At 33.8% G+C, this 27,963-nt stretch overlaps 1 protein-coding gene across 5 annotated transcripts in view; it reads right to left on the bottom strand.

Moving 5' to 3' along the window:
- The window catches only part of Vinc (vinculin), a 162,715-nt gene that overhangs the window by 14,956 nt on the left and 119,796 nt on the right, over positions 1–27,963 (bottom strand). For 2 of the 5 annotated variants that reach the window (XM_089085080.1, XM_089085081.1), the window contains one exon: positions 19,828–19,863. The exons of 2 other annotated variants lie outside the window; for them this stretch is intronic. In XM_089085080.1, coding sequence (XP_088941206.1) covers positions 19,828–19,863 — 36 coding nt within the window. Of the gene's footprint in view, positions 1–19,827; positions 19,864–20,298; positions 21,117–27,963 lie in introns of those variants that run through there. One more of the 5 variants, XM_089085083.1, reaches the window with a different exon arrangement.

Raw genomic sequence — 27,963 nt, 5'->3', positions numbered from 1 at the left:
GAGAACAACACAGGAAAAGAAAATGCCAAGGGAGAAAAGAGAAGGAAATAATAAAGGAAAAACAATTTTAGACCATCTAATATTAAGATCGAGAGCGGGAAGTGAGAGGTCGATCGATATTTTAAACAAAAGAAGAAGAAGAAACAAAGAGGAAAACAGAATCGAAACGAAAAGAGAGTTTTTAAGAAAATTCGAAAAAGCAAGGAAAATCACAAGATCACCACCAGGAAGGAAAACAGATTATAAGGAAAAAAAAGGATCGATAACGGAAATAGAGGAAGGTGCAAAAGAAAACAGAAGTATGATGGAAGAAGATAGATAAGAACAATAAAAGAATTTATGAAAGACATCAGAGAAAAATTAAAAAATGCAATGGGAGAAATAAAAGCAATCAAAGATGAAAGGAGAAGGAAAGAAGAAAAGTGGGAAAGAAGAATCAAGGAAGCTGAGAACAAGATAGAAAACCTGGTGATAGAAAATAAAGAAGATGAAGATCTACGAGAAAAAATTAGGAAATTAGAAGAATTAAAAGAGGCAAGAGAGAGAGACAAGAAAAAAGAAATAATATTGTAATAAAAAGATGGGAGGTGCCAAAAAGAAAATCATTAGAATCGGCGATGGAAGAAATGTTAAAGAATGAACTCAATGTCGAAGCAATTATAGAGGAAGCAGACGACTGGACGAGAAGAGGGACAAACATGGTAACAGTAAAAATTAAAGGCAAGAACCAGAAAAGAAATTATGATAAAGAAAAAGAATTTAAAAGGTAAGAACATATTCATAGATGATTTAACTTGGAAGAAAAGACAGGTACAAAAAAAAATACGCATGATAGCGGAAGCGGAAAAAGAGAGAGTAAAGATCGGTTATAGGAAGCTGCAAGTTAACGAAAAGAAATTTGTATGGAAAGGGAAGGAGGGGTTAAAAGAGCAAAATTTTTAGAGCAGACAGAGCTCCGTGGGCTCATAGATAGTGAGCTAACGGAGGGAGAAAAAACCCGCATAGCCATTCCGCCAGGGTCTGCGAGAGCAGACCGCGGGGGAGGGCGGAGCAGAAAAAAAGGAAGCAGAGAAGCAAAAGAAGGACAAAACACAAGAGCAGCGACACAGAAATGCAGGAAAGGAATACAAGAAAGAAGATGAAAAGGAAAAAAATAAAAATATAGAAATAAGTACAGAAACAAGAAAACTTAAAATTGGCTTCTGGAATATTACAGGATTGAACAACAAAGACGCGCAATTTTGGGAATATATCAAACAGTTCGACATAATCGGAATGGTCGAAACGTGGATAGAAGAAAAACGTTGGAATAAATTAAAAAAACGGAGAATTTCAACTGGGAGTGTCAGCACGCCAAGAGAGAGAAGAATAAAGGAAGAGCGATAGGAGGAATCATCACAGGAGTAAAGAAGAATATCGAAGAGGAGAATAGGACAGAAATAAAGGAAAAAAAGACTAAAGGAGTATACATAAGGAGAGTAATTACAGTATACATAAGGAGAGTAATTACAGAAGAATATCGAAGAGGAGAAATTACAGAAAAAAATAAATGGAAAATAATAACAGTATATAATAATCGAAGAATAACCGAAATTATGAACAGAAATCAAACCTTTAATACCCAAAGATAATGAAGGAAATCTTTTAATAGCAGGAGACTTCAAGAATAGGAAATCAGAATGGGAAAAGAAGGAACGCTTATTTGAGGAAATGACAAAAACGAGATAGGTAGAAAATCAAGGAGCAAGACGTTAAACGAGGATAAGAAATTTCTAGAAGAGATAGAAGAGAGAAGATGGAACATTCTGAATGGTAATATATCTGGAGATAAAGAAGGGGAATTTACATAGATAGATGCAAGAGATGCAGCTCAGTAATAGATTATGCATTAGGAAACATCGAGACAAGAGAAAAGATTGAGAAATTGGTAGTTGAAGAGAGAACATTCGGACGATTTATCAATTTGTGTATATAATATACAGGCAAAAGATAAAATACGTGCTCTGGATACACAAAAAGATAGGAGCATAAACTTTAAGCAACAAATATGGATAGAAGAAGAAATTGAGAAGTTCAAGAAAATTTTAAATTCTCGGAAATTTAAGGAAACAAATCTGGAAGATGCATGGAGAGAGCTAAAAGAAGAAGTAAAAGCAGTTACACAGGAGAAAAAAATATTTATTAAAGAAAGAACACTAGATGAAAAAAAGTGGAATAAAGAATGCAAAGAGAAAAAGAAAGAACTCAGGAGATTTCTTAGAAAAACAAAGAAACAGGAAGCTACTAGAAGAATATAGATATCACAGACAACAATACCAGAATTTCTGCAAGAATAGGAAAGAAAAATTTAGAAAAGAAAAAAAAATAAGGAAAATCAGTACGGAAGCATGGAAATACATAAACATAAACAGAATAAAAAGAGAAAACACTTCAAGACGAATCACAGAAGAGGAATGGAGACAACATTTTATGGGACTTTTCCGAGGAACAGAGGAAAGAAAAACGACAATAAAAAAGGAAGAACAAATATTAGATGCAGGAGCTGAGATCATCCTAATGGAAATGGAAAACTAAATAAAGAAACTGAGAAAGAAAGAAAGCAGGCGAAGATAAAATAAAAAAACGAAGCGTGGTTATACTGTACAGATGAGACAAAACATAGGTTATTAGAGATCGTACAGAAAGTCTGGAGGAGGGAAGGCTTCCCAAATAGTTGGAAGAAGGGAGTGATAGTTCCTATATATAAAAAAGGTGACAAAGGTGACAAAGATAAGATAACGAATTATCGTGATATCTCGCTTCTCAATACGGTATATAAATCTACGCCATGATTATAGAAGAAAGGCTCAAAGGGCTACAGGAGGTAGAGAAAAATAAGATTCTTCCAGATACGCATGCAGGGTTCAAGAAAAAATGTAGCATGATGGACAATATTTATATATATTAAACTATGGAAAAAGGAAATAAGTTGTGGAAAAAGAAAAAAGTAAAAAAGGAGGAAAAGTATACGCTTTTTTTGCAGATTTGAAAACGGCCTTCGATATCATAAACAGAGAAAAATTATGGACAATTATGAAGAAAAAAAAAATAAATAGACATTTGATAAGAATAGAGGAAATAAATGAAGAAACAGTTAATACCGTGCTAGTAAACGGAACATACTCTAAAGAGATCTGGACAAATGCAGGAGTAAGACAAGGAAGGCCTTTGAGTCCAACACTGTTTGCCATTTACATAGCAGATGTAGAGGAGGTGCTACTTCGCAGGGGACAAGTGGGAGATCTGGTGATCAACAAAGAGAAGATATGGAGTCTTGCGATGAAGATGACATCGTATGGCGAGGGAAGTTAATATGAGAGAAATGTTAAATAGATTTTCAAGTTTTTTAGGGAAAAAAGAATTAATTCTCAGTATAGAAAAATAAAAAATGATGACATTTAGAAAAGGGGGTGGAAGGAGAAAAAAAGAACTATGGCTTTGGAACGGAACAGAGATTGAGGAAGTGGATTATTTTAAATATCTAGGTTACACATTACAAATAATAACGCGGATAGGCATATCAAAGAGACATATAAAAAAGCTATATGTGCAATGAAGCAAGTTTGAGGGATAGAACAAAGGAAATTCGCCAGATATTTCAAAAAGAAAATATGGATGTTTGACTATTTAGTGAAGAGTATAATAATGTACGGAGCAGAAATCTAGAGTTGAAAAAAATACGAAATAATAGAAAAGTGTCAGAATAAATTTATAAAATAAGCATTAGGACTAGATTGGAATACACCGGGATTATAGAGAAGGATTATAGGAATTAATTAGAGAAGAAACAAAAAGATAGCTGTTAAAGATAGCATCAGATAAAAGAATGATTAAATTTGAAGAAAAAATTAGGGAGAATTCGGATAATAAAATATTCGGATAGAGTGCTTTGGGCAAATAGAGAGAAACAGCGAAAATAAGAGGAGATGGGAGTGGAAAAGAAAAGTTAAAAACTTTAAGGGCGCGAGATTGTAAGCATACTAACGGCAAGGGACCTAGAAGGTGACAAAAACAAATACAAAATCCAAGATTCGAAATATGGAAAAGATATAAAGAATTATATACGTTAGGAATACCCGAATATTTAAGGAAAAGTCATAAAAATTTTCAAAGAATTATTTCGAGATTTAGATGCGGAAACGAAGAATTAAGTAATAGATACTGGCGCAAACAGAATAAGAATGTAAGTTGTGCCATACTGGGGTTGAAACATTAGACGACAAGAACATTAGAACATTTGACGACAAAATATATAATAGACATAAGAAATTACACGAGAACAAGTCAGCTGTTAGGAGAAAAGAGGGAAGGAATCAGTTGGAGAAGAAAATCGTAAAAGCAAAGAAAGAGAGTGTAAGGATAGGCCTCGGCCGCGGAATCGACTGCTCAAGAACTCGGAAATCGACTGACTGTTCACTTCGCGAATCCGGACAAACAATGATCGCGGTTGCGTAGCAACGAAAATCGGTAACTCAGGGAGATGAAAAAAATTACTGTTGCGTCTGAAGTCCCGGCCAGCGTAAACTAAATATGTAAAATTGTGGAATAATTGAGCACATACGTAGAAATAAAGCATATGTTTAACATAAAATTTGACAAACTATAAATCTAATCTTAAGACTAAACTTAACTTAAATCCTATACTAGCGTTTCACAACGTTGAGTTTGCATAGTTTATTTTCCGTTGGGATCTTGAGTCGGCGTCCATAGTTGCATATTTGTCGCTTCCCAAGTACCGCAGTATGGTGTCCGCGTTAATTGGAATCCCTCGATGTCTCTTATTACGTAGACCTGATAGGGTCCTTTGAATCGCGGTACCATTTTCGGCGAAGTTCCCGTGGTAGTTTCGTAGTTTTTAATCATGACTTTATCTCACCCTTGGTATTTTCGCGCTTTTTTGCATTTCCGATTATATAGTCGTTTATTTGTAGCTTGATTTTTGTGGATTTTCTTGTCGGCGCGTTTGCGAATGCTCGGTAAGTCTCGGGATACTCTGACCTGTCCTCCGGTCTCTAGCGCATCTCGTAGTTCATCGGTTATTTTACCCCGTTGATGTAGACCGAAAAGCATGCTTGGACATTCATTTGTTGCTTTTGAGAAGGTGTTATTACATGCGAATTCTATGTCTTGGATAACGTACGGTGTACCTCGCTCGTTCGCTAGTTTGGCTATCATCGACAAAATTGTTCGATTAAATCTTTCGACTTGGGACGACGCAATGGCAATTTTAATGTGTAGTATGTTTTGTTCCTTTACAAAATCCTCAAACTCGCGGGACGTAAAGCAACTACCGCGGTCCGAAATAATACGCAACGGGCGGCTGTAATATTCGAAATACATTTTAAGATGTTTTATTACCTCAAGAGCACTAGTACTCTTTGTGGCGTATAATTTTATATATTTGGTGAATGCATCGATAATCACGAGAATATGATGGTATTTTGACGAGGAAGCTTTAGATATGGGAGCCAAATGATCTATATGTAGTGTGGTGAACGGCGTGTCACTCTTCGGAAGTGTGTAATAATCCTTCGGGTTTTCCTGAACTAGGGGTATATGCAACGCATTTTAGGCAATTCTTCACATATTTTTCAACTTTCTGTTTCATATTTGGGAACCAGTAGTTATTCGAAATATTGTGTATAGTCTTTTCCGATTCTACATGACTCATTTCGTTATGGTATTTATGAATGATACTCGCTTCCATCACGATCGGGACACAAAACAAAATCCTGTCTGAATGTTTCCTGTACACTAGCCCGTTTCGCATCTCAAATAATTTGTCTTCGGCGTGCTCTAATTTATCGCGAATTTTTATAATCTCGGGGTCGTCGCACTGACATAAAGCGAGATTCTTGTCGAAGGAGTTATCCTCGACTACGAGTATCTGCCGGCTAAGTGCGTCCACATGTATCATGCGTGGACCCGGTCTGTGTTCCAATGTGTAGTCGTAATTTTGCATTTCTAAGACCCACCGTGCGATCCGTAAGTTCGTTTCCTTTTTGTTTAATGTTAGAGCCAATGCTTGGCAGTCCGTCATTATTTTAAACTTTAATCCGAATAAACAGATTCGGAAACGACGAAGCGCATAGACTATCGATAATGTCTCCAATTCGAAACTATGATACTTTGATTCGATTTCAGTCGTTTTTTTTGAGAAGTAAAAGATCGGGTGCAGTTTTCGGTCCGCCTTTCTTTGTAGTAGGATTGCCCCGAATCCCGCTGCGCTTGCGTCGCAGTGTAGCTCAGTCTCGTTCCGTGGGGAGTATATACTTAGTATGGGAGCGTTTATTAATTTCTCTTTAAGCATTTCAAATGTTTCGTTTTCTATCTTATCAAATCGGAAGTTTGTATTTTTCTTTACGAGATCATACAGAGGCTTGGCTGAAATTGAGAAATTTTCCACGAATTTTCTAAGTATGAGCATAATCCCAGAAAACTTTGTACATTCCGAACATTTCGCGGAATAGGAAATTTTTTAATTGCTTCAAGGCTTTAATCCGTCGGTCGAATATCCTTGCTAGTTATTGTATAAATAGTCTAGTTTTGTATGAAAAAATCGACATTTGTCTATTCGTAATTCTAAAAGATTCGTGATTAAAAGTTTGCAAACTTTTCTCAATATGTGGAAATGGTTCAATTGTCTCGGTCGCGATAAGGATATCGTCTAGGTATATCAAAATTTCTCCGGTATTAATTAAGTTTCTAAATACTTCTACGATGTAACGCTGAAATTTTAAAGGGGCTCCCTTCAAACCGAAAGGCATTCTTGTATATTCGTATTGCCCCAATGATGTGACGAATAAGGTATATTTTATCGAATTTTCGTGCATTTTTATGTGAAAAAATCCGTCCTTTAAATCGAGTGTCGTGAAGTATTTTTTCCCTTCCAATAAGTTTAGCTGATCTTCAATCAGTGGGAGCAGGAAATTGTCGCGTACCGTAATTTTATTCAACGTTCGAAAATCTATGCACATTCGCGTTTCACCGTTTTTCTTTTTTGTTAAAACGATCGGTGATACATATTCCGATGTACTCTTTCTGATTATATCTTTTGCGAGTAATCCGTCCAAAATACCGCGTAATTTGATCTTTTCGTCAAATGAAAGTCTACGGCGTGCAGGCGTGCAGGAAAACGGTTTGTCTTCTGTAAGTTCTAAGTTCCATCGTGTTTTTTACAGTCAGTTCCGCTGGTCTTACCGCGTTAAAGTAGTTCTCCCTGATAAGTTTCATACGCGTATTCTCACCTCGGCCGGCAGATCATCGTTAATACGTATTTCTGAGGCTTTCGCGTGATCGGTATGTTCGTCTATCTCAATGTTCATTATATCAAGAGCTTCTCTCTCGGCCACCAGCAGTAGTTTAGCTAACCTAATGAAATCGCGACCTAAAACTATCGGACTTTGCATTGTCCTGTCCGGAACAACACGCAACGTAACATTATACTTTTCATTATTTACAATAAGCGTTGGCTTCACGTAGCCTATTACTTCTAATCTGGCACCATTTATCCCGTAAAAATGATCGTCTCTGGATTTGTACGATATATATCCTATCGGTATGTAACGCTCCTTTATAAAGCATATCGGGCTTCCCGAGTCGATTAGCGCGTTAAGACTTATCGTGAGGTGGCTGTCCTCATCCCGCCACCGTAGCTCCACTGTCCGCCGAAAGTCGTCGTCCTCTCGTCCTTCTCTGCACGGTCGACATTTCCCTCGAAATGATGTGCATGTTGTTTCTGTGTCAAGCAATTGACGTCCGCTTTAATGATGTCGCACTGGATCGCTTGGTGTCCAACCTTTCCGCACTTATAACAAGATCCGCGTTCTCTTCGTGACTTCCTACAGATTGCCGCATAATGGCCGACTTCGTTGCAATTATAACACCTCGACTGGCGGAATACGTCCCTTGGTTTCCGTTGCTTTTTGCTAAGGAATTGATTTCTTCCTTCCGCTGAGGAATCTCCTCGACGTTGCCCCAATTGATGGTTGGATGTTGCTTTTGGTAGCGAGACATTCACAAATGCTATCAGCATACCTTCTACCGAAGAGTAGCAGTGTACCTTCGCATGCGTGCGCAATTCTTGATCCGGAATGCCTTCTATCACGTAACTAATAACTTCTTCACTCGAAACTAGGACACAATTCGCTAGTGTCACTTTATCATGTAGGTAATCGGCAAAGGTCTCTCCTATCATGTTCTTGCCTCGAGTTCACGTCGTAACGTGAGCTGGTCCCGATGTTACTCATACATTTTCCTTAATTCGTCCAAAAAAAGATCACTGTAACTCAGTTCCACACAGTCGGCCCTTGAGTGGTACCACTTCAGCGCTTTGCCCGTTAGTTTGCTGCACACTAGCGCCTTTGCTTGGTAATCGTCCAATTCGTAACCGGAGAGCAGCCTCTGCATTTGCTTCTCCCAGCAATGGAAATCGTAGTTGCGGCCATCATATTCGCCGATCAAGTTTTTGACTTCTTGCCAATCTTTAGCTCTGACTCGCGGGGGTTGCTTCCTATAGGCGACTGTGTAATCCTTAAGATCTCCAATTCCCGTCTCAGCACCTCGGCTTCTCGCGCGGCTACATCTGTTTCCTTCCGATTTCTGTAATAATCGAGATAGCGGACGGAGGCGCTTCTTCCCGTGATGGCTCATTCCGTTGTGTTTCCGTTTCGCTTTGTTCATGTCCGGGCGACAACAACCTTTCTCGTGGAATTCCGGCTTCTAACAGTCACATTATTAACTCGTTTTTTAGTCCGGCAGTCGACTAATTCCGGCTTCTCAGCATGTGCTTAAGCTCTGTCATCGGGAGTGTATTCATCTTAATTGTTGGATATTCTTACAACTTCACTAGAAGAATTGTTGGATATTCTTACTACTTCAGAATAGTTTGAGTACCGCACATATGACAAGTTCGACCGATTCATAAAAATATTCTAACACATAAATTGAACTAAGCGTAACTTCCGGAATGTCCACTCAGCAGAGTAACGAATAATTTTCTTAAAACGTGCACTTTGAGAGCTACCTCAGCACTGGTGTATCCTATTTGAATCTCACTTCTGACTTTGTAAGGATAGGCCTCGGCCACGGAATCGATTGCTCAAGTTCGGAAATCGACTAACTGTTCGCCTCGCGAATCCGGACAAACAATGATCGCGGTTGCGTAGCAACGAAAATCGATAATTCAGGGAGATGAAAAGAATTGCTGTTGCGTCTGAAGTCCCGGCCAGCGAGCGTCGGCAAATAACAAAGATTGCGATTGAGTAGCGGCATCTGATTGATGCTCGCAAGCGCCCTATAAGAACAAACCCGAAGAAAGTATAGAAAAGTAGGAAAATAAACAGATAGCAAAGTCAGAAAGAGATTTAACCAAAGTTACTAAGCTTAAGAAAATACTTATGTATCATGTTAATATGTCTTAGATATATTGTTATGTAAGATCGATGTAGAACCCTTTTAAAACCGAAAGGCAAGAAATAAATACATATCTATCTATCTATTTAAAAATTTTTCCTGATGAATAGAAAGAAGAAAAACAATTGAGTGGCCAGCCCGATTGCCAGATTTGACATCTCTCGATTACTTTCTATGAGGTTATCTGAAAAGTCGAGTCTACAATGAAGCCTCAGAATCTAAATGATTTAAGATATCAAATGCTTGACAAAGTCGCATTTATCTCTAATAAATTGATCAGAAATGCGTTTTAAAATTTTATGAGATTTTTATCATCAAATAGTATACTGTCACTTTTATCAACATTTTTTGCTGGTTGGATTGGCTAACTGATCTTAATTTCATCAACTGGATCATCTTCTGATCCTTTAATTGACAAAAACTTTTCATCCTTAGTTTACCAAATTTAATTTTTAGATAAAAAACAAATTGACATTTTTATGATCATTTAGAATCAATGTGACTCCATATTATTTCATGTTTTAACGTAAAATTTTCTGTCTTTTCATTTCTGGAGGCAAAAATAGGAGTTCCCATTTAATAAAACCAATGTGACCTTGACTTGACCTTGGCGATGCCCAAAATCAAACTAATAAGATCAATAAATAGAATTTTTCAAATCTCAACTTTTATTTGAAACATTTTTTTATAAAACTTATATTTTTCGCGAGATTCAGAGGTTCCGGTACTTTTTACAGGTACTTATATTGACTTTTATAATCCATCTTGTAAACTATTAAAGACAAATCAATTTTGTTAAATACCTTTGAAAGTACATACAAGGTACATAATTCTGAATTATTAACTTTTTAATTTTTCTTTTAATTCCAACGAGGAAAGTACTAACTTTCGTTAAGCCAGCACCCCAATTTTCAATTGTCATTCCTACTAAACCGTCCGAGCATAAAAATCAAGATTAGAGCACATAATTAGCACATAAAAGACACTTAATTTGTGCATAGATATTTTTTTCACTTCTTGTGAGGATTTTTTCGTGCTTAACAAAAGTGAATATAGAGTTTTAAATAAAATTATACAATTAGTAATATGCAAATAACATTTCTTCTGTGCAAATTTTATATGTGTTATGCATATAAATCTTGTACGAAATTTGCTTGAATTTTATTCGTGGAATTTTTTTCATTGTGCATATTGCATACGTAAAAAAATGTTGCATGCAAAGCTTGCTGATCATTTACTATATTTATAATGAGAGTGAGATAAAGTTGCATAATACATTCTGTCAAATAAATACCGGGAATTGTTCATTTTAAAAATCCGCGTAAAAGATATAAAAACAAATTTTTTGCTGTAAGTTGGTACCAATGTACTTAATTGTCACATAGAGTTTTGGCCAATCAGTCAATCAATTTACAGCTGCTGGTTTTGTGAGTCAATCTCAAGTGTGTTCTGCGATTTTTAAAATAGATAGAAATATCGAACAAAAAGTTTGCCTCAAATTTTGTGTTGCCAACGAAATTTCTTGTGCTGAGTCGTTGAAAATGTTGGAGAAGAGGTGAGTCCGCTTTATCGAAAACACGAGCATATGAGTGATATAAAGTATTCAAAATAGGCCGAGAAATGATTGAAAACTCGCCTTGTTCCGGTTCAACGTTTTTAACTAATGGAAATATCGACAAAGTGAACGAAATGGTAGTGAAAAATCGTCATTCAAGTTTAAGAGAGATGGCTTAGGATCTGGACATGTCTTACGAATCCGTTCACACCATTTTAATTAATGTTTTGGACATGAGAAGCATCGCATCACGACTTATTCCAAAGGAGCTGAATTTTCTTCAAAAAGAACACCGCAAACAGGTTGCTGAAGACATGCTTAAGTGAGCCAATTTAAACCCTACATTCATGAAACGCATAACAAGTGACGAAACATGGATTTATGAGTTTGACATGTAAACCAGTCAACAAGCTTCGGAATCTATCTATCCTGTGGCGCTACAGCCCACATTCGGGCCCTGGCCTCTTTCAGTTTTCTTCCCCAATTGTCTTTGTCATTAGCCTTTTCTTTCCAATTCATGATTCCCAAAATGTTTTCTAAGTTCTCTGCTATCTCCTCCCGCCATCTTCTTCTGAATCTTCTAACTGGTCTCTGTCCCATTCTTGACTCTAGTATCTTCCTGGGTAGCCTTTGTTCCAGCATTTTCGTCGCATGCTCTGCCCACTGAAGTCTTTGGAGTCTTATCAACTTGAAAATTGGTAAATTTTCATGTTGTTGGTACAGTTCATAGATCATACAGTTCACAGTCTTCATAGTTCATTGTCATTTTTAGAGAAAATTTTTCTGAGTATTTTCCTTTCAAATGCGTCGATGTCGTTTGCAATTTTTTGGGTTAAGATCCATACTTCACTTCCATATGTTACTATTGGTCTTTATCATGCTTGTATCCAGATTTTGTTGTTTAAGTGGATCTCTCGATCTAAATATGTATAGGAGAGCAAAATATGCTTTGTGTGTGTCCGGGCTATTCTTCTATGGATTTCTAATTCTTCTTTACCGTTACTTGTAAATCTTACTCCTAAGTACTTGACCCCGTCTTTACCCCCTTTCCAAGTTGTCTTTTCCTATTGTTATCTTTTGGGAGAGATTCTTCCTCTCCGAGTTTGAGATAAGATCTTTTTTTGAGATTTATATTTAGATTTATCTCTTTCGCTGTTTTGTAATTCCATGAAAACTTTTTTAGCCGCCACCATCGACCTTTCTATTATGTTAATGTCGTCTGCATACGCCGCGATTGGAGTTGATTTATTAATTAATATATTATTGAGGTTTATCGACATTTTTCTTATTACATTCCATTTTACTTATTCCAGGAATAGGTTGAATAATAGCGAATCCAATCTGTCGCTCTGTTTCAATCTTTGAGTAATTTTAAATGAGTCAGTCAATTGGTTTTATATTCTTACATATGCTTCGGTCTCTGTCATTGTTGCTCGCACTAGGTTTATTAATTTATTTAGTATCCCAAATTCATGCAGGGTATGATACAATTTCTTTCTTTTAATTGAATCATAGACTTATCGGAAATCTATAAAGATGATTTGATTTACGTCGATATTATACTCCCATGCTTTCCATAGAATCTTTTTTATACTGAACAGTTGATCTATTGTCGATCTCCCTTGTCTAAACCCAACTTAATATTCACCAATGACTGTATTTTCTACATATCTAGGCAGTCATTGGTTTAGGATGTAAGTGAAAACTTTATATACTATACAAAGGAGAGAAATACCACGGTAGTTTCTAGTCTAGTTTCACCTTTCTTATAAATTTAACAGATTATACTTTTTTTCCAATCTTGAGAAATCTCTTTCTCCGTTCAGATTTTGGGATAAGATTATGCATATATTTTAGCAGTATATGACCTCCCGCTTTATATAGTTCTATCGATACCTCATCGAATCTTGGAACTTTGTTATTTCTTTGGATTTTTGTATTGCTTGACTGATTTTTTACAATGTTGGGGGATCTTCCTTCACCATTGAAGGATCCTGAGCTAAATTTGCATTCGCCTGCTCTTGATAATTGTATGGTTCTCCCATTTCATTATGCTCCTCTAAAAGTTCTTCGAAGTAATCCTTCCATGTTCGTCTGATTTGTAACGTGTTACTTATTATCTCCGTTCCTGCCTCTGCATAAACTTGTTTAGAGCTTGAAGCCTGTTTTTAGGCCTTTTAAGTATTTATAGGCATTTCTGATATTGTTGCCTTTGAAGTCCTCCTCAATTTTTGTCATTTGTTGATTCATAAATTGCTTTCTTCTTTTTTTGCATATCTTATTTGAGTTTCTTCTTGCTTGCTCGAATTCTTCTCTTCTCTCTCGCGTTATTCTTTTTATGTATCTTTTGTATAACCTGTTTCTCTCCTCCACTGCTTTCACATACTCATCATCAAACCATATTTCGTTGGGCTTGTGTTTTTGCGTTTCTAATATTTTCTTTGCTGTTGTTACTATTATTGTCTTCATGTTTCCTCAAAATTCCTCTATTGATTGCCCATCTGCACTTTCCTGGTTACCTCTGTTTCATATTTCTCCCTTATTTCTTAGTCTTTCAATTTTTCTATGTCAATTTCCTCTAAACGTTGAGCATGATTGCGCTGTTGTCTATGAATCTTACTTCTAAATTTAGCTTGCAGGAGAAAATGATCCGCATGATGCCTCTCTTATTGCTTTGATATCCAGAATACTTGTGGCCCCTCTTTTTTCTATCAGGTTCATTCTAATAGGTGATCAATCTGGCCGTTAACCCATCTGGCGAGATCCAAGTAACCTTATGTTGTAAGTAACCTTATATGCCAGTGAAGGAAGCAGTTAATGTTGAGCTAATGATCATATTTCTGCTGGCTGCGAAGTCTATTAGCATGTTTCCATTTTCATTGGATTCATCATGTATCTGTTTTCCTATTGTGTCCAGGTATTCTCCTCTTCCAATTTAGGTGTTCATATCTCCCATTACGAGCTTTATATCATTTGTATATCATATTTTGGAGTATTGTCATATACTCGTTCTAGATATTGATAAAATTTCTCTTTAATATCCCTACTTTTGTCTTGTGGGTGAATGTTTATAAAGAATAAATGAAAAAATTTAGTTTTTATTCGCAGTGTACAGATCCTTTCACTCACCGTTTAGAAATCTAATATGCTATATTTTATGCTTTTGTCGACCACAAAAGCCAAATTCCCTATTTCCTTGTAGTTTCCTATTTTATAGGATCGTTGCGTTCTTGTGTCTCTGATTAACTGTCCTGGCCACCTTGTTTCATGTATTGCCGCAATTTTGATTCTATATCTATATCTCATCTAGCAAATTTTTTTGTGTTCCGAGTTTAAGAAATGTCCTTACGTTCCAAGATCCCAATTCTAATTCCAATTCTTCGCTTAAGTCGTTTCCTATTGTTCTGTCCGAGGCGTTTTTGAAGGTTTAGTAACCCAAATAAGAAGGGAGGATATGCGTCATGGCGGGACCCGATCACGAATTAATGAAATAGTGAATTATAAAAAATAGTGAATTAGTCGTGAAAATTCGTAATTATTACTTTTGCGAAAAATATCACCTCAATCAGGAATCAAACCTGAATCTTCTATTTACCGGGTAGGCATTTTATCCTTTCGATCACAGAGACATGTGATGATATTTATCGCAATAACGTGTTTTTTAACAATATGTCAATCCAATGACATACACATATATACACACATATATATTAGGTGTACAAAAAAGTTCTGAGCTTCGCAGCCATTTCCGTATGTTTATATACGATGGGAAAGGTTCAGAAGGAAGGCAGATGGGTTCCGCATGAATTGTCCGAAGACAACAAAATCGTCGGCGTGACACTGCACTCACTTTGCTTTCAAAGTTCCGGAAAAGATTTTCTGCACAAAATCATTACAGGCGATGAAAAGTGGATTCTTTATGATAACCCTAAACGTAGAAAATCATGGGTTGACCCTGGTCAACCTTCGACATCGACGCCAAAGCCCAATATCCATGCCAAGAAGGTTTTGCTCTGTATCTGGTGGGATTGGAAAGGTGTGTTGTATTACGAGTTGTTACAACCGAGTGAAACAATCACGGCAGACCGCTACCAACAACAATTGATCAATTTGAGCGATGCATTAGTAAAAAAGAAGCCATTTATTGGCCAAGGACGTCGTAAAGTGATCTTGCTTCATGACAATGCTCGATCACATGTTGTGAAAGCGACTCAGGACCATATCTTTGCGTTAGGCTGGGAATTTCTCCCGCACGCGGCGTATAGCCCAGACATGGCGCCTTCCGATTACTACCTATTTCGGTCGCTGCAGCATCATTTGGCTGATATACATTTCGTGAGATTTGAAGAGATACGAAAATGCATTGATGACTTTATCGCTTCGAAGTCGGTGAGCTTTTATCGTCAAGGAATTTGCAAGCTACCCGAAAGATGGCAAAAAGTCGTTAATGCAAATGGGGAATATTTCACTGATTAATATTTTTTTGTTTGTTTTTGAATAAAGATTGAATTTTACAAAAAAAGCTCAGAACTTTTTTGTACATCTAATATATTAACTAAATCGGAAAGTTCCGTCCGTTTTTTTACAAAAAGTATGGTTTTATTTAAGAAACAAAATAAAAAAATACATCAATCAAAATATTATTCATCGTTAGCGATGACTTTTTCTCATCTTTCGAACAGCAAGCGATTTCCGCGAAAAAATGACTCATCTTTGCAAGCTATCCAGTCAGAGATCCATTTTTCGATGTCTTCATAAGAATTGAAGTTCTTCAGCAAGTGCATGTGCCATCGACCGAAACAAGTGATAGTCGGAAGGGACACAGTCTGGTAAATAAACGCATGGGATCGCACTTCCCAACGAAATGCTTATAACATTTCCTTGACAAGTTTTGTGATGTGAGGTCGAGCGTTATCATGAAGCAAAATTACTTTATGCTGTCTCGTTTCATATTCTGGTCGTTTTTCGTGCAATGCTTGACTCAAACGGATAATTTGTTCTCGGTAAAAATCCCCTGTGACCAAATTTCAACAACTCATGATACACTACATTCTTCTGATCGCATCAAATACAGAGTCATCTTTCACATTGTCTTCTTTCCATGGATATTTCGCTTTGACGTCGATGTTGAAGATTGGCCGGGGTCGCAAATTTTTCGAACGTTTGGGATTGTCAAAAATCCATATCAAAATGGGGTTGTCAAAATATATCCATTTTTCATCCTCAGTGATGATACGATGTAAAAACCCCTTTCTTTGTTGCCTAGTAAGCAGAATTTCGCAGATAGTTTTTCGCCTTTCAATGTCTCTTGGCTTCAATTCATATGGGATCTATTTTCCTTCCTTGTAGACCTTTCCAAGACTTTCAAACGATCGGAAATGACAGATTGAGCACAATTTAATGCTTCTGCAAGTTATTTTTACAATGTTTGACATGAGTCTTCATCCACCAATGCCTGCAATTCTTCATCTTCGAATGCTTTTAACCGTCCAAGATGCTCTTTGTCCTCCATCCAAATCATCACTTTTAAGGTATTGAAATCATTCTCTGTATGTTTTATCGAAAGGAGCACTATCACCATAAACTTCTACAAGCATTCGATGAGCTTCAATTACAGTTTTCTTCTATCTGAAACAAAAGATTAACACTTCGCACAAATAACGCTTATTTGACAAATTTCGATATTTTCGATGCAGTAAGAAATAATGTTATTGATGCGAATGTATACCTTTATATATTGAATTTTATTGACAGATGGTAAAACTAAAAAATTAAGCTTGGTAGACATTAGAGTTACCGATAGTTCTAGTTGTATATATATATATATATATATATATATATATATATATATATATATACCAGGTGTATGCATAAGTTTTTTCCGGTTTAACTAAGAGATCACTTTTCGCCAGCGAAAAGTACGCAGCGTATTAATTTGACACATACATCATTTTGTTCGTCTGACATTTAAAACTACAAACACACACAAGTTGAGTCCGCCAAAAACTAGCGTCTTTGTTTTATCGTTCAGTGATCATGTCGAATTTTGTGCCTGAAAAAGAACATTTGCGGCACGCATTGCTTTTTTTATTTAATCAAAAGAAAAAGGCTGTTGAAAGTCATCGTTTGCTGGTAGAAACATATGGTGAACACGCTCCATCGACTAGAACATGTGAGACATGGTTTCGACAATTTAAAAGTGGTGATTTCAATGTGAAAGACAGTGAGCGCTCTGGTAGACCACAAAAATGCGAAGACGAGCAATTGCAGGAGTATTGGATGATGACCCAACTCAAACTCAACGGCAATTAGCAGAAGCATTACATGTATCACAAGAAACAATCAGCAGACGTTTACGAGCAATGGGAAAGATCAATAAACTCGGTAAATGGGTCCCACACGATTTGAATGAACGTCAAATGGAAAATCGCAAAGTCACTTGTGAAATGCTGCTTCAACGCCACGAAAGGAAATCATTTTTGTATCGAATTGTGACGGGTGACGAAAAATGGATTTATTTTGAAAACCCGAAGCGGAAAAAATCGTGGCTTTCACCTGGCGAAGCCGGTCCATCAACACCAAGGCCAAATCGCTTCGGCAAGAAGATCATGCTCTGTGTCTGGTGGGACCAGAGCGGTATTATGTATTATGAACTCTTGAAGCCCGGCGAAACCGTTAATACACAACGCTATCGCCAACAAATGATTAATTTAAACCACGCATTAATCGAAAGACGACCGGAATGGGCCAGAAGACATGTCAAAGTGATTTTGTTACACGACAATGCGCCGTCTCACACAGCAAAACCAGTGAAAGACATCTTGAAATCGCTTGGATGGGACATCCTTCCGCACCCGCCGTACTCCCCAGACCTGGCGCCATCTGACTATCACCTCTTCGCATCAATGGGGCACGCGCTCGCAGAGCACTTCAGCAATTTCGAGGAAGTTGGAAAATGGCTCGACGAATGATTTGCCGCAAAAGACAAGCAGTTTTTCTGGCATGGTATTCATAAATTACCTGAAAGATGGGCGAAATGTGTAGAAGCCGATGGCCAATATTTTGAATAAAAAAAAAATTAATTTCCCTTGAAAATTACGTGTCTTTTTTTACTAAAAAACCAGAAAAAACTTATGCATACACCTGATATATATATATTGTAATATTAGGTAAATCGGAAAGTTCTGTTCATTTAGCGGCGAGTAGCTACAACTAGAACTATCGGTAACTCTAATGTCTACCAAGCTTAATTTTTTAGTTTTACCATCTGTCAATAAAATTCAATATATAAAGGTATACATTCGCATCAATAATATTATTTCTTACTGCATCGAAAATTTCGAAATTTGAGTCAAATAAGCGTTATTTGTGCGAAGTGTTAATATATATATTAACACTTCGCACAAATATATTCTCGAATCCCCACGACCAGTACTCCAGAGCGATGTTGGTCTCTCACTCGATGGATGCAGGTCGGATTGCAGCCAACGTTACTGGCAAATATATAAATAATCCTCCTGGAGCCCAGCAGGAGAGATTGCATCAAGCATGGTTTTACTGGAATGGGTTGTTAGCCCTTAGCCAAACCCCCTTATATCGGAGGACCATTTTTCCCCTTCTCGTCCGCCCTGATCCTGCTTTTCACTGGAATTAGTTATCCAATCTCCGGCAGAGTTCATCAGGTTCTCCAGGATTCACTTGCATATCCTTCTGCTACACTTCGTGGAGATTAGGATAGGAATTGAATAGAAAAGACTATGCGATGCTAACTGGAATCAGCATCGTGTATTGCGCATGCACTATTCCTTTGAACCCCCAAGCTTCGGAATGGCGCTTCGATAACGAGCCGAAACCGAAGAAACCGCGTCGAAATCATTCGAAAATCAAAGTCGAGTTGACTGTTTTCTTTGACCACCATGGTATTGGTCTACTCGGAATTCCTTCCGGAACAAACAGTCAACAAACAAGGTGTTGTAATGCATTTAAGAGAGAATATTCGCCAGAAAAGGCCAGATTTATGGAAGATTCTTGGATTTTGCACCACGATAATGCATCGTCCTACACATCGACCTTATACGCGAATTTTTATCAAAACGAATGTCATCGACCAAGCATCGTATTCGCCAGATATAGTCCCGTGTGACTTTTTTCTGTTCCCCAAACTCAAATTACAACTTCGTGGAAGACGTTTTAAGTCTATTGAAACCATAAAACAAAATTCGCAAAAGGAGCTGCAGGCTATATCGGAAAGTACTTATAAGAAGTGTTTCGACAATTATTCGTTGGCATAAGTGTATCGCATCAAATGGGATCTATTTTGAAGGCGATAAAGTAAATTTGGATGATTAACCAATATTTTGTATTTTATGAACAATTTCCGGTATTTATTTGACAGAATGTACATGTATAATATAATAGATATTTGCATACAAAATATTTTCTGAGTATATATTTTTTTTAACAGCTATTTTCTTAATACAATCAATTCATTTTTTAAAATATTTTTTCTGAAAATGCTTTAATTCCAAGATAATTAGCTGTTCACTTAAAGTCATTTAAAATGAAACATCCTTCTGTGCAAGCGCGTATATATGTGTGCGTGTGAATTTATTCGTTCCTTCAGAAAAGAATTTTTCGGAAGAATATTTATAACACATTTACAACATTTCCTTTTTTTACATTATATTTTTATATGTGTTCAAAGATTTGTTATTGATTTTTATGATAAATAGCAAGACTTTGAATAAAATAAATTAAAAGAATATTAAAAAAGAAAGAAATACACAAAATAACATCAAGCAAGTTCATAATTTCTTTACCATAAAGTATCAGCTCTTCCCAGGTCGGAAGTATCTCTATATACAAACAATTTAATTGTGTTTATTAATTATTAATACATAGTAGTTCATATTTTCATTAATTTAATTTTTATTGATATTTTATAAAGAAATTATATGATTTTAAAATTATTAATAACGTGTAATAATTAATTAAATTATCTATAACAATCTGTTTTTTAATATACAAGATAGAAAATATAATTTAATCATCTCAATTATTTCTATTTTTACTGAATTAATTAAAATTATTTTTTATTTTAATATTTTTAAAAAGTTCTTAAAAGGATTTATATACAAATTGTTGTGTTTTCTTGTTTTGCAAGCTTTTTTAAATAAAGTTTTCAATATCACTTTAATTTTTTTTAATTGGAATCACATAATTTTTTTACATAATTTAATTTCTGTAATTATGCTATAAAAAATATGAAGGTAAAATTATAAAAACATTAATAGTTTATAAGATTTTTTCTATTTTAATCTAGCATATTTTAACATAAAATATAAAATATTTTGTAAACTATTTATTTCTTGGTATTATAATTCTATCTTAATACTTTTACATTCAGAATAACTAGAATAATCAAATCACGTAAAAAAGATATAATATTGTATAGCCCCTGGCTATCTTATCCTATCGAATTAGAACCATGCAAAAATTTCATTTAATTATAACACTGTCATAGACGACAAAGTGGCATCCTTGGCTGCTCAAATTATTACTAAATACATAGACGACTTATGTATACATAGTAATTGATTTGTTATTATTATGAGAATAATAGAATTCCCATAGATGAACAATTGAGAGTCGACCACATTTTTATTTTAACATTTTTTTATGTTAAAGTATCGATAGCGAGTCAGAGAGAAAAACGATAATAAGCATTCTTGTCATGCAAAATTCGTAGCCAAATCGTGCATTCTGCGAATCGCTCTTCGCTCTGACTCGCTATTAATATTCTAACATAACAATAACATAAAAATACGATCGAAGAAACCCCCCTCCCTCCCCCGAAATGTCGGGACGACAATTTCGAAGAGGTGGGGGCAGATTACGACCGAGCAGTGATCCGCTTGTTATTGTTCCTCAAATATTGATTTTTCAAGAAGAAAATGGTTCTCTACCAATGCGATGACAAGTTACTGTTTGACGTTCTGCGGTCGCAGAAGAGTTGCATAACAGTTGCTGGCTTTACGCTTTTCTTTGTGTTGATTGTTTATGCTTTGTGTAAATAAAAGTTCCCTCTTTTCATAAAATGTTTTTATTCCTGCAAATGCAAACGAATGTAAGTCGTATGTGTATCCGTCACAAGCGCGACATTTGTTAAAATAAAAAAATTTATATATAAAATTTGTATATTTTATCTCAAATTTCTATCTTCAGCAATAAAAATTACAATCAATAAAATGTTAAATATTAAACGTTCCTTTCACATTTGATGTGTCTTAAATGAAGTTTAAAAATTTAAATTTAATAGAATTTGTAATCGTTTATCAAAGTATATGATCACGTGGGAAAAACTAAATACTATGAAGACGGAAATAATGAAATTATAATTTAGCTATTTATAGTTTAATTAATTAAATTATGATTTATATAATTATAATTATATTTTTTTAAAGTTTATTTTAAATAATGTTTTGGATAATATTGTCGCGAGCGCCGAGAACGCAATCACGCTCACCGCTGACAAAGCGGATTGCGGCAAGCGATACTTTATCCAACGAATTATTATTTTACCAAGCGATAGCGATTACCAATGCTAATCGCGCAAATATTGTGTAATCGTTCCACGTGAAGCAACTGCTAACCAGGTTGCGCGGCCCTTACGCGGAAAACCGCCGCGCGACCCAGAAATATACCGCGAACGCTGACGAACATGTTGATGACACGATAAGGACCGGCCGCCTGGAACAGGATAAAAACGGAAGATCGATATTAGGAGAGGACTCGTCGAGATCCGCCGTGCCGTCACGTCTGTCGCGGTCCGAATTAAAAAGGACAATCTGTATCAAGTGTTAATAAAATTTATTGATTATAAAGCAAAGTGGTGAGCGCCTCCTTCCCGCCGACTCCTCGACCGATCCATCGAAACGACCCGCACAACAATATAAATACTCTATCGACTAAATCCATAATTTATAATTATGAATTTAGTCGATAGAATATTTCTATTATCCAAAATATTATTTAAAAAATTTGAAATTTGTTGTAAATACTTTATTGGACAACAAATTACCTGTTAGTCTTTATTCTTAAAACTATAATATATATCTCAATCTTTTATATAAAAAAATAAAATATCAACAGAAATGAAATTCATTGATGACGAGATGAGTGTAGCTCACATTTTTATATCTCAGTAACGGCCGATTGAGTTTTAATTAGCCCAAATCGATTACTAAGGATTAAATTATGTTATTAAATAAAATTGGTTTTGGTTTTTCTCTTCATACTCTACGAACAAAAATATAACATAAAGTCGAAATTGATAAATTTTAAGAAATGTCATCATCATCAGATAACCCATCTCTCTGAATGTTGACATCAGAAGACAGGATTTTCTTGACTAAAAGATATGTTTCTGTCCTTTTTTCTCATTCTCTGGCCTTTTTTTCTTACTAATTGTGCCGTTTATTAGTGCAAATGTGAACAAGTGCTGGAATATAACCGCATGCGATAAATCATTATTCAGATTGTTGTATTATGACTCTGCGGAGGATTAATATATAATCATATTATCGATTGAATGTGTTTGCAAATTAATTCAGTATATTAAAAATAAATAAACAATGTATGAGTGCAAATTCCTTAGGAAAGTATAGAGGGGAACAAAATATTGAGAGCAGTGAGATTTGAAAAGAATATACATTGAGAACATCTATTTAGAATAAAACACAGATATTGTATGAGTCATTTTTTTTTTATTAATTTATATCGTTTTAAGAAACTAATAGTATTTCTTTTATATTGCATTTTAGAAAATACAGAACATCTTAGCAATATTACAGCAACAATGTAACATTTCAGCTTACAAAATTCAGAATTGAGCAATACTAATTAGTACTAATTTTATTTTTAACATAACTTTATTAATAAAGTTATAAGATTAATTTTTACATCAGAAAGGAGTATAGGCAATTCTCTACACAGAAAAATTTTGTATGTCTAATAATATAAATCTAAGATAAATACTTATATTTTTAACCATACACTGTCAAACTTACTTGTAACAGTTTAAAGTAGTTATAGCTAAGTTTTCTTATTTAATAAATTAATAATCAAATAATAATCAATAATCAATTATCTTTTCTTCCCCACGAAAAATTTTTCTTGCTAAAAATATCATCTACAAAGTTTAAATCTGGAATCTTTCGATTATTTGTAACAAATGTTTCTATCTATACATTGAATTGTTTAGTAATATTAATTAGTAATTATTTAAATTGATTAATATGTAATATAAATTAATTTTTAACTTTAATTATAATGATGTCATCATCTACATTAATTTAATATGTAAGATAAAAGAAGAATTGATTTATTCCTTATTAATGTATTGTTGCATATCTTATGTTGTCTGAGATTTATATTAATTCTTATATTTAATAAGTAAAAAATGCAGAATGTTACTACAAATTTCTATTGGGACACATTTGAAAAAAAATTACTTTGAGACTTATAACATCTATGAAGTTTGTTTTTTTTTTTTTTTTCTCTTTTCCTCCGGTTGGAGGATGTCGGATTAATTCCGACTATGTGTCTTCAACCCTAGGGTTATATAACACAGGTTTATCTAAATCCTTTATAAGTTTCTCTGTATTCTGTGATATTCTAGTTCAACTTTCTCTTTATCCACGTTTAGCCTTCTCTTTATCCCCAATAAATTGCATGACGCAACACAAAAATTCATGTGAGGACAAAAGACGTCCCACTCACTCGATGGCTAAAGACCAACTTTTTAAAAAGTTTGTTTTTTATTTCTAGATTGGTTGCATTAGTTTAAAAGGTATATAGTGAAGCATTTTCTGTTCTCGTCAGTGACATTGTTTCTTATTCCAGTGCAACAGAACTTAGTACACAAGTTTACTGAACTGCTTAGATCTAGAATCAGCAAGCATTAGTGTGTACTAATTCAGCTACAAAAAACAGATCTTGAAGTAGTACAAAAATCCACGCATAATATTTAAATAACAAGTATATAAAAATAAGAATTTCTCTTAATCTTTACAATATTTACATTTCAATACATAGCATAAAATGATATACAAATCACAATTTATTAATTAAAAATCATAACTATTAAATATTAAATTAAATAAATAATATAAATAAAAAATTTTAAAAATTAAAATTAACATTAAAAAAATATAAATATTTACAAAAATATTTCATACGATTATCTTCAATTAAGAATATTCCTAATGATGAAATTGGATTTATATTTTCATCTTCATCAAATAAATCTAATATTTCCGTGATGAATAATATGAGACATCATTTTTGTCTTGCACCATCTGGCACTAAAAGCGTTTTCTATTCCTTGCCTGCATGTTTACACTCGTCAGTTCTAGCTTGTAGTAGTTGCGGTGCAGTTTAATTCAAGTACAATCGTGCAGGGACAGAAAACAAATCCATTAGGAAAAAAAGATAAGTTATCATTAATATTAGTCTCATTATTAATACTGATTTATTAATGCATTTAATTAATAACATTTTAACATGCATTAGCGATTCTCCGCATCGTAAAGTCTTGCAAAGTTGACATACAGCGATTTAAATAGTAATTTATAATTTGAATTATGATTGATAATATTACCATGTATTATAGAAAATGTAGAAAAACATTCCAAATATAGATGTTTAATAAAAAAGTAAAGTATACTTGTTAATGTTACTAAAAAGTTATGATATCTAAACAAAATTATCTTTTCAAAAAAGGTAAAAAAAAACAATGCTCAAGTTTATGTGCTATTATTTTCTGTACAAAAATCTATTTTATTTAAATTTATTTTATTTTATATAAATATTTTCATGTCAGTAAATAAATTGTTTTTTATTATTCCTATAAAAAATTTAATATCAAAATTTGATAACTTCTAATACCAATTAAAACAAAAAAAGAATCTTATAAAAATAAAAAGATTTTATTATAAAAAACCTAGTATCAACTTATATTTGTCAGAAAAATTTAATATAATTATTATACTTATCTATGTACTAAATTAAAAATTAGCATCAACTTATAGTTAATAGTAAAATTTAATATAACTATTATCTTTATAATCATACATTATGAAACTAATCAGAAACTTTACAAATAGTTTTAAAAACTTCTTAATAATTATCAAATAATAATATAATGCAAATATAATAACAGCTTAATCAAATCAAATCAAATGTTGAATAAATTTTAATATATTTTATTTACATAATTTATTATTTATATCATTTATATTAATATTTACATATTTCTTTTCAAATATGTAAAATGTATCTCCAAAAGAGTTTGGAAATTAATAATTAATATTTTAATACTTAATGCTTGAAATGCTTGATTTTTAAAATACATTTTCAATATTTTTACATAATAGAATTAATACAATATTATTAATCAGGAGACACGGTAGTGTCTCGGGTATCAAGTCAAGATCAACCGAGAAAATCAACTGCCGTGTGATTTTACGCGAGTCGTCGAGGTTCGAGCAACTGAAATTATCGAATTTCAATAACGGCTAAACCGATCAAGTTCTAAGTAGGCTTGATCGATAGCTTGAGTCCAACTTGCATAATAAAAGTATTTTTATTTTTCTGCTACGTGTCCTACAAGCAGAGATATTGCTATGCAAAGTCCGATTTGGAAATTTTTACTTTAAGAAACATCATCATCATCGCCTTTGTACGGCTGCAACGTCACGAGATGTCACCATTAATCGACCCAGCGGAAGAGAGTTGGGATACGTGTCTCTCGATGCCTTCGAAAATTGTAAAAGTTATTAGGATAACATAATAAGATAGGAGATTATAAGAAAAAAAAAATAAATAATTGAATAAAAAAATTGTTATCTATTTTATCGATTGCCGCCGATAATATAATATAATACTTCAAAATGTCTGATATCACTATAAAATTACCTTTTTTTTAAAAAAGGTAAAAAAAGGATGTCAAGTATAGTGGAATACTTCAAAATGTCTGATATCACTATAAAATTACCCTTTTTTTAAAAAAAGGTAAAAAAAGGGTGTCAAGTATAGTGGATATTGCCAACTCAAATGATTGTGTAAAATTTATATAAAAGATTTGATATCAATAATTGGCGCCAAGTTATAGTCTTACAAACATGGAGCTACAAGTCCATTTTAGTCAAATTATATATTTCAATCATATAAAAGGTTTGATAAATGTTTAAAAAAAACACTGTTTAAAAAAATAAAACTTAAGTAATTTCTTTAATTTAAAAATAATAAAAACCAAATTATATGTATATTTTTCTATATTCATTAAAAACTTCTTTTTCTAATCCAAGTGGTAGTAATTATTTAGCTTTAAAATATTTTTATATCACAAAATTGCTTTACTCAATTTACGTTTTTATTACAAAGAATTATAAAGTAACAGTATAAAATAAATGATAAAATTTTATTTAAATAAAAAAAATTTTTATGTAAAAACACTTGGCGCTGCTCATATCTCTAAAAAGAATATGAATAAGATGTGTGCGTGCGTGCGTGCGTGCATGCGTGCGTGCGTGCGTGCGTGCGTGCGTGCGTGCGTGCGTGCGTGCGTGCGTGCGTGCGTGCGTGCGTGCGTGCGTGCGTGCGTGCGTGCGTGCGTGCGTGCGTGCGTGCGTGCGTGCGTGCGTGCGTGCGTGCGTGCGTGCGTGCGTGCGTGCGTGCGTGCGTGCGTGCGTGCGTGCGTGCGTGCGTGCGTGCGTGTGTGTGTGTGTGTTTGTAATTATAATTTAATCATATTAAATAATAAATTTTGTCTTTATTTGTAACATTCAGATAATCTCATCATTAGTTTTGCATTTTCGTTTGATCTAAGCAGCGTAAATAATAAAAATGGGTTAGAAAAAGAAGTTTTTAATGGATAGAAAAACATATACATATAATTTGGTTTTTATTATTTTTAAATTAAATTAAACTACTACTTGAGTTTTATTTTTTTAAAACAGTGGTTTATCAAATCTTTTATACGATTGAAATATATAATTTAATTAAAATGGACTTGTAGCTTCATGTTTGTAAGACTATAACTTGGCGCCAATTATTGATATCAAATCTTTTATATAAATTTTTCACAATCATTTGAGTTGGCAATATCCGCTATACTTGACACTCTTTTTTTATCTTTTTTTAAAAAAAGGTAATTTTATAGTGATATCAGACATTTTGAAGTATTCCACTATACTTGACACCCTTTTTTTACCTTTTTTTAAAAAAAAGGTAATTTTATAGTGTATATATATATATATATATATATATATATTATATATACCTAATAAATAAACATGTAATCTTATTATTTCATATATTCTATATATATATATATATATATATATGGTGTATATATATATATATATATATATATATTGGAAGAAATAATAAACTTAAATAATCATCCATGCAAAATAATCATCAAACAATGTGTATATATACACACATATATATTGTTATTAAATAGTTTAAGATCAATATAAGTTGGAAATTATCAAATATCAATCTTTAAATTCTTTATAAATTTTACAATTATATATACATATATATATATATATATATATATATGTGTGTGTGTGTGTGTGTGTGTGTGTGTGTGTGTGTGTGTGTGTGTGTGTGTGTGTGTGTGTAATTGTCTAATAATAAATAATTGATTAGAAATATGATTCAAAATTATAATATGTATAGTTCTCTAGATATGTTATTTTTTTAATTGACAAATTTTCATTTTTATTCGCTTTGGAACTGATTTTTCTAGAGTGATATAATAAGAGTATGTAGATAAGATTGAATAAAAGAATAATATCTTTGTTCTCTGATAAAATGAAAAATAGAACTTACCTGCAAAGTATAAACACAAACATGAGTTACACTCCGAAATTATTACAAATTGT

This window comes from Pogonomyrmex barbatus, unplaced genomic scaffold (genome assembly GCF_055798465.1).
Source record: "Pogonomyrmex barbatus isolate J1 unplaced genomic scaffold, ASM5579846v1 scaffold9, whole genome shotgun sequence".
NCBI lineage: Eukaryota > Metazoa > Arthropoda > Insecta > Hymenoptera > Formicidae > Pogonomyrmex > Pogonomyrmex barbatus.
The sequence above is the reverse complement of the archived record's forward strand: the minus strand, read 5'-3'. Positions and strand labels throughout refer to the sequence as shown.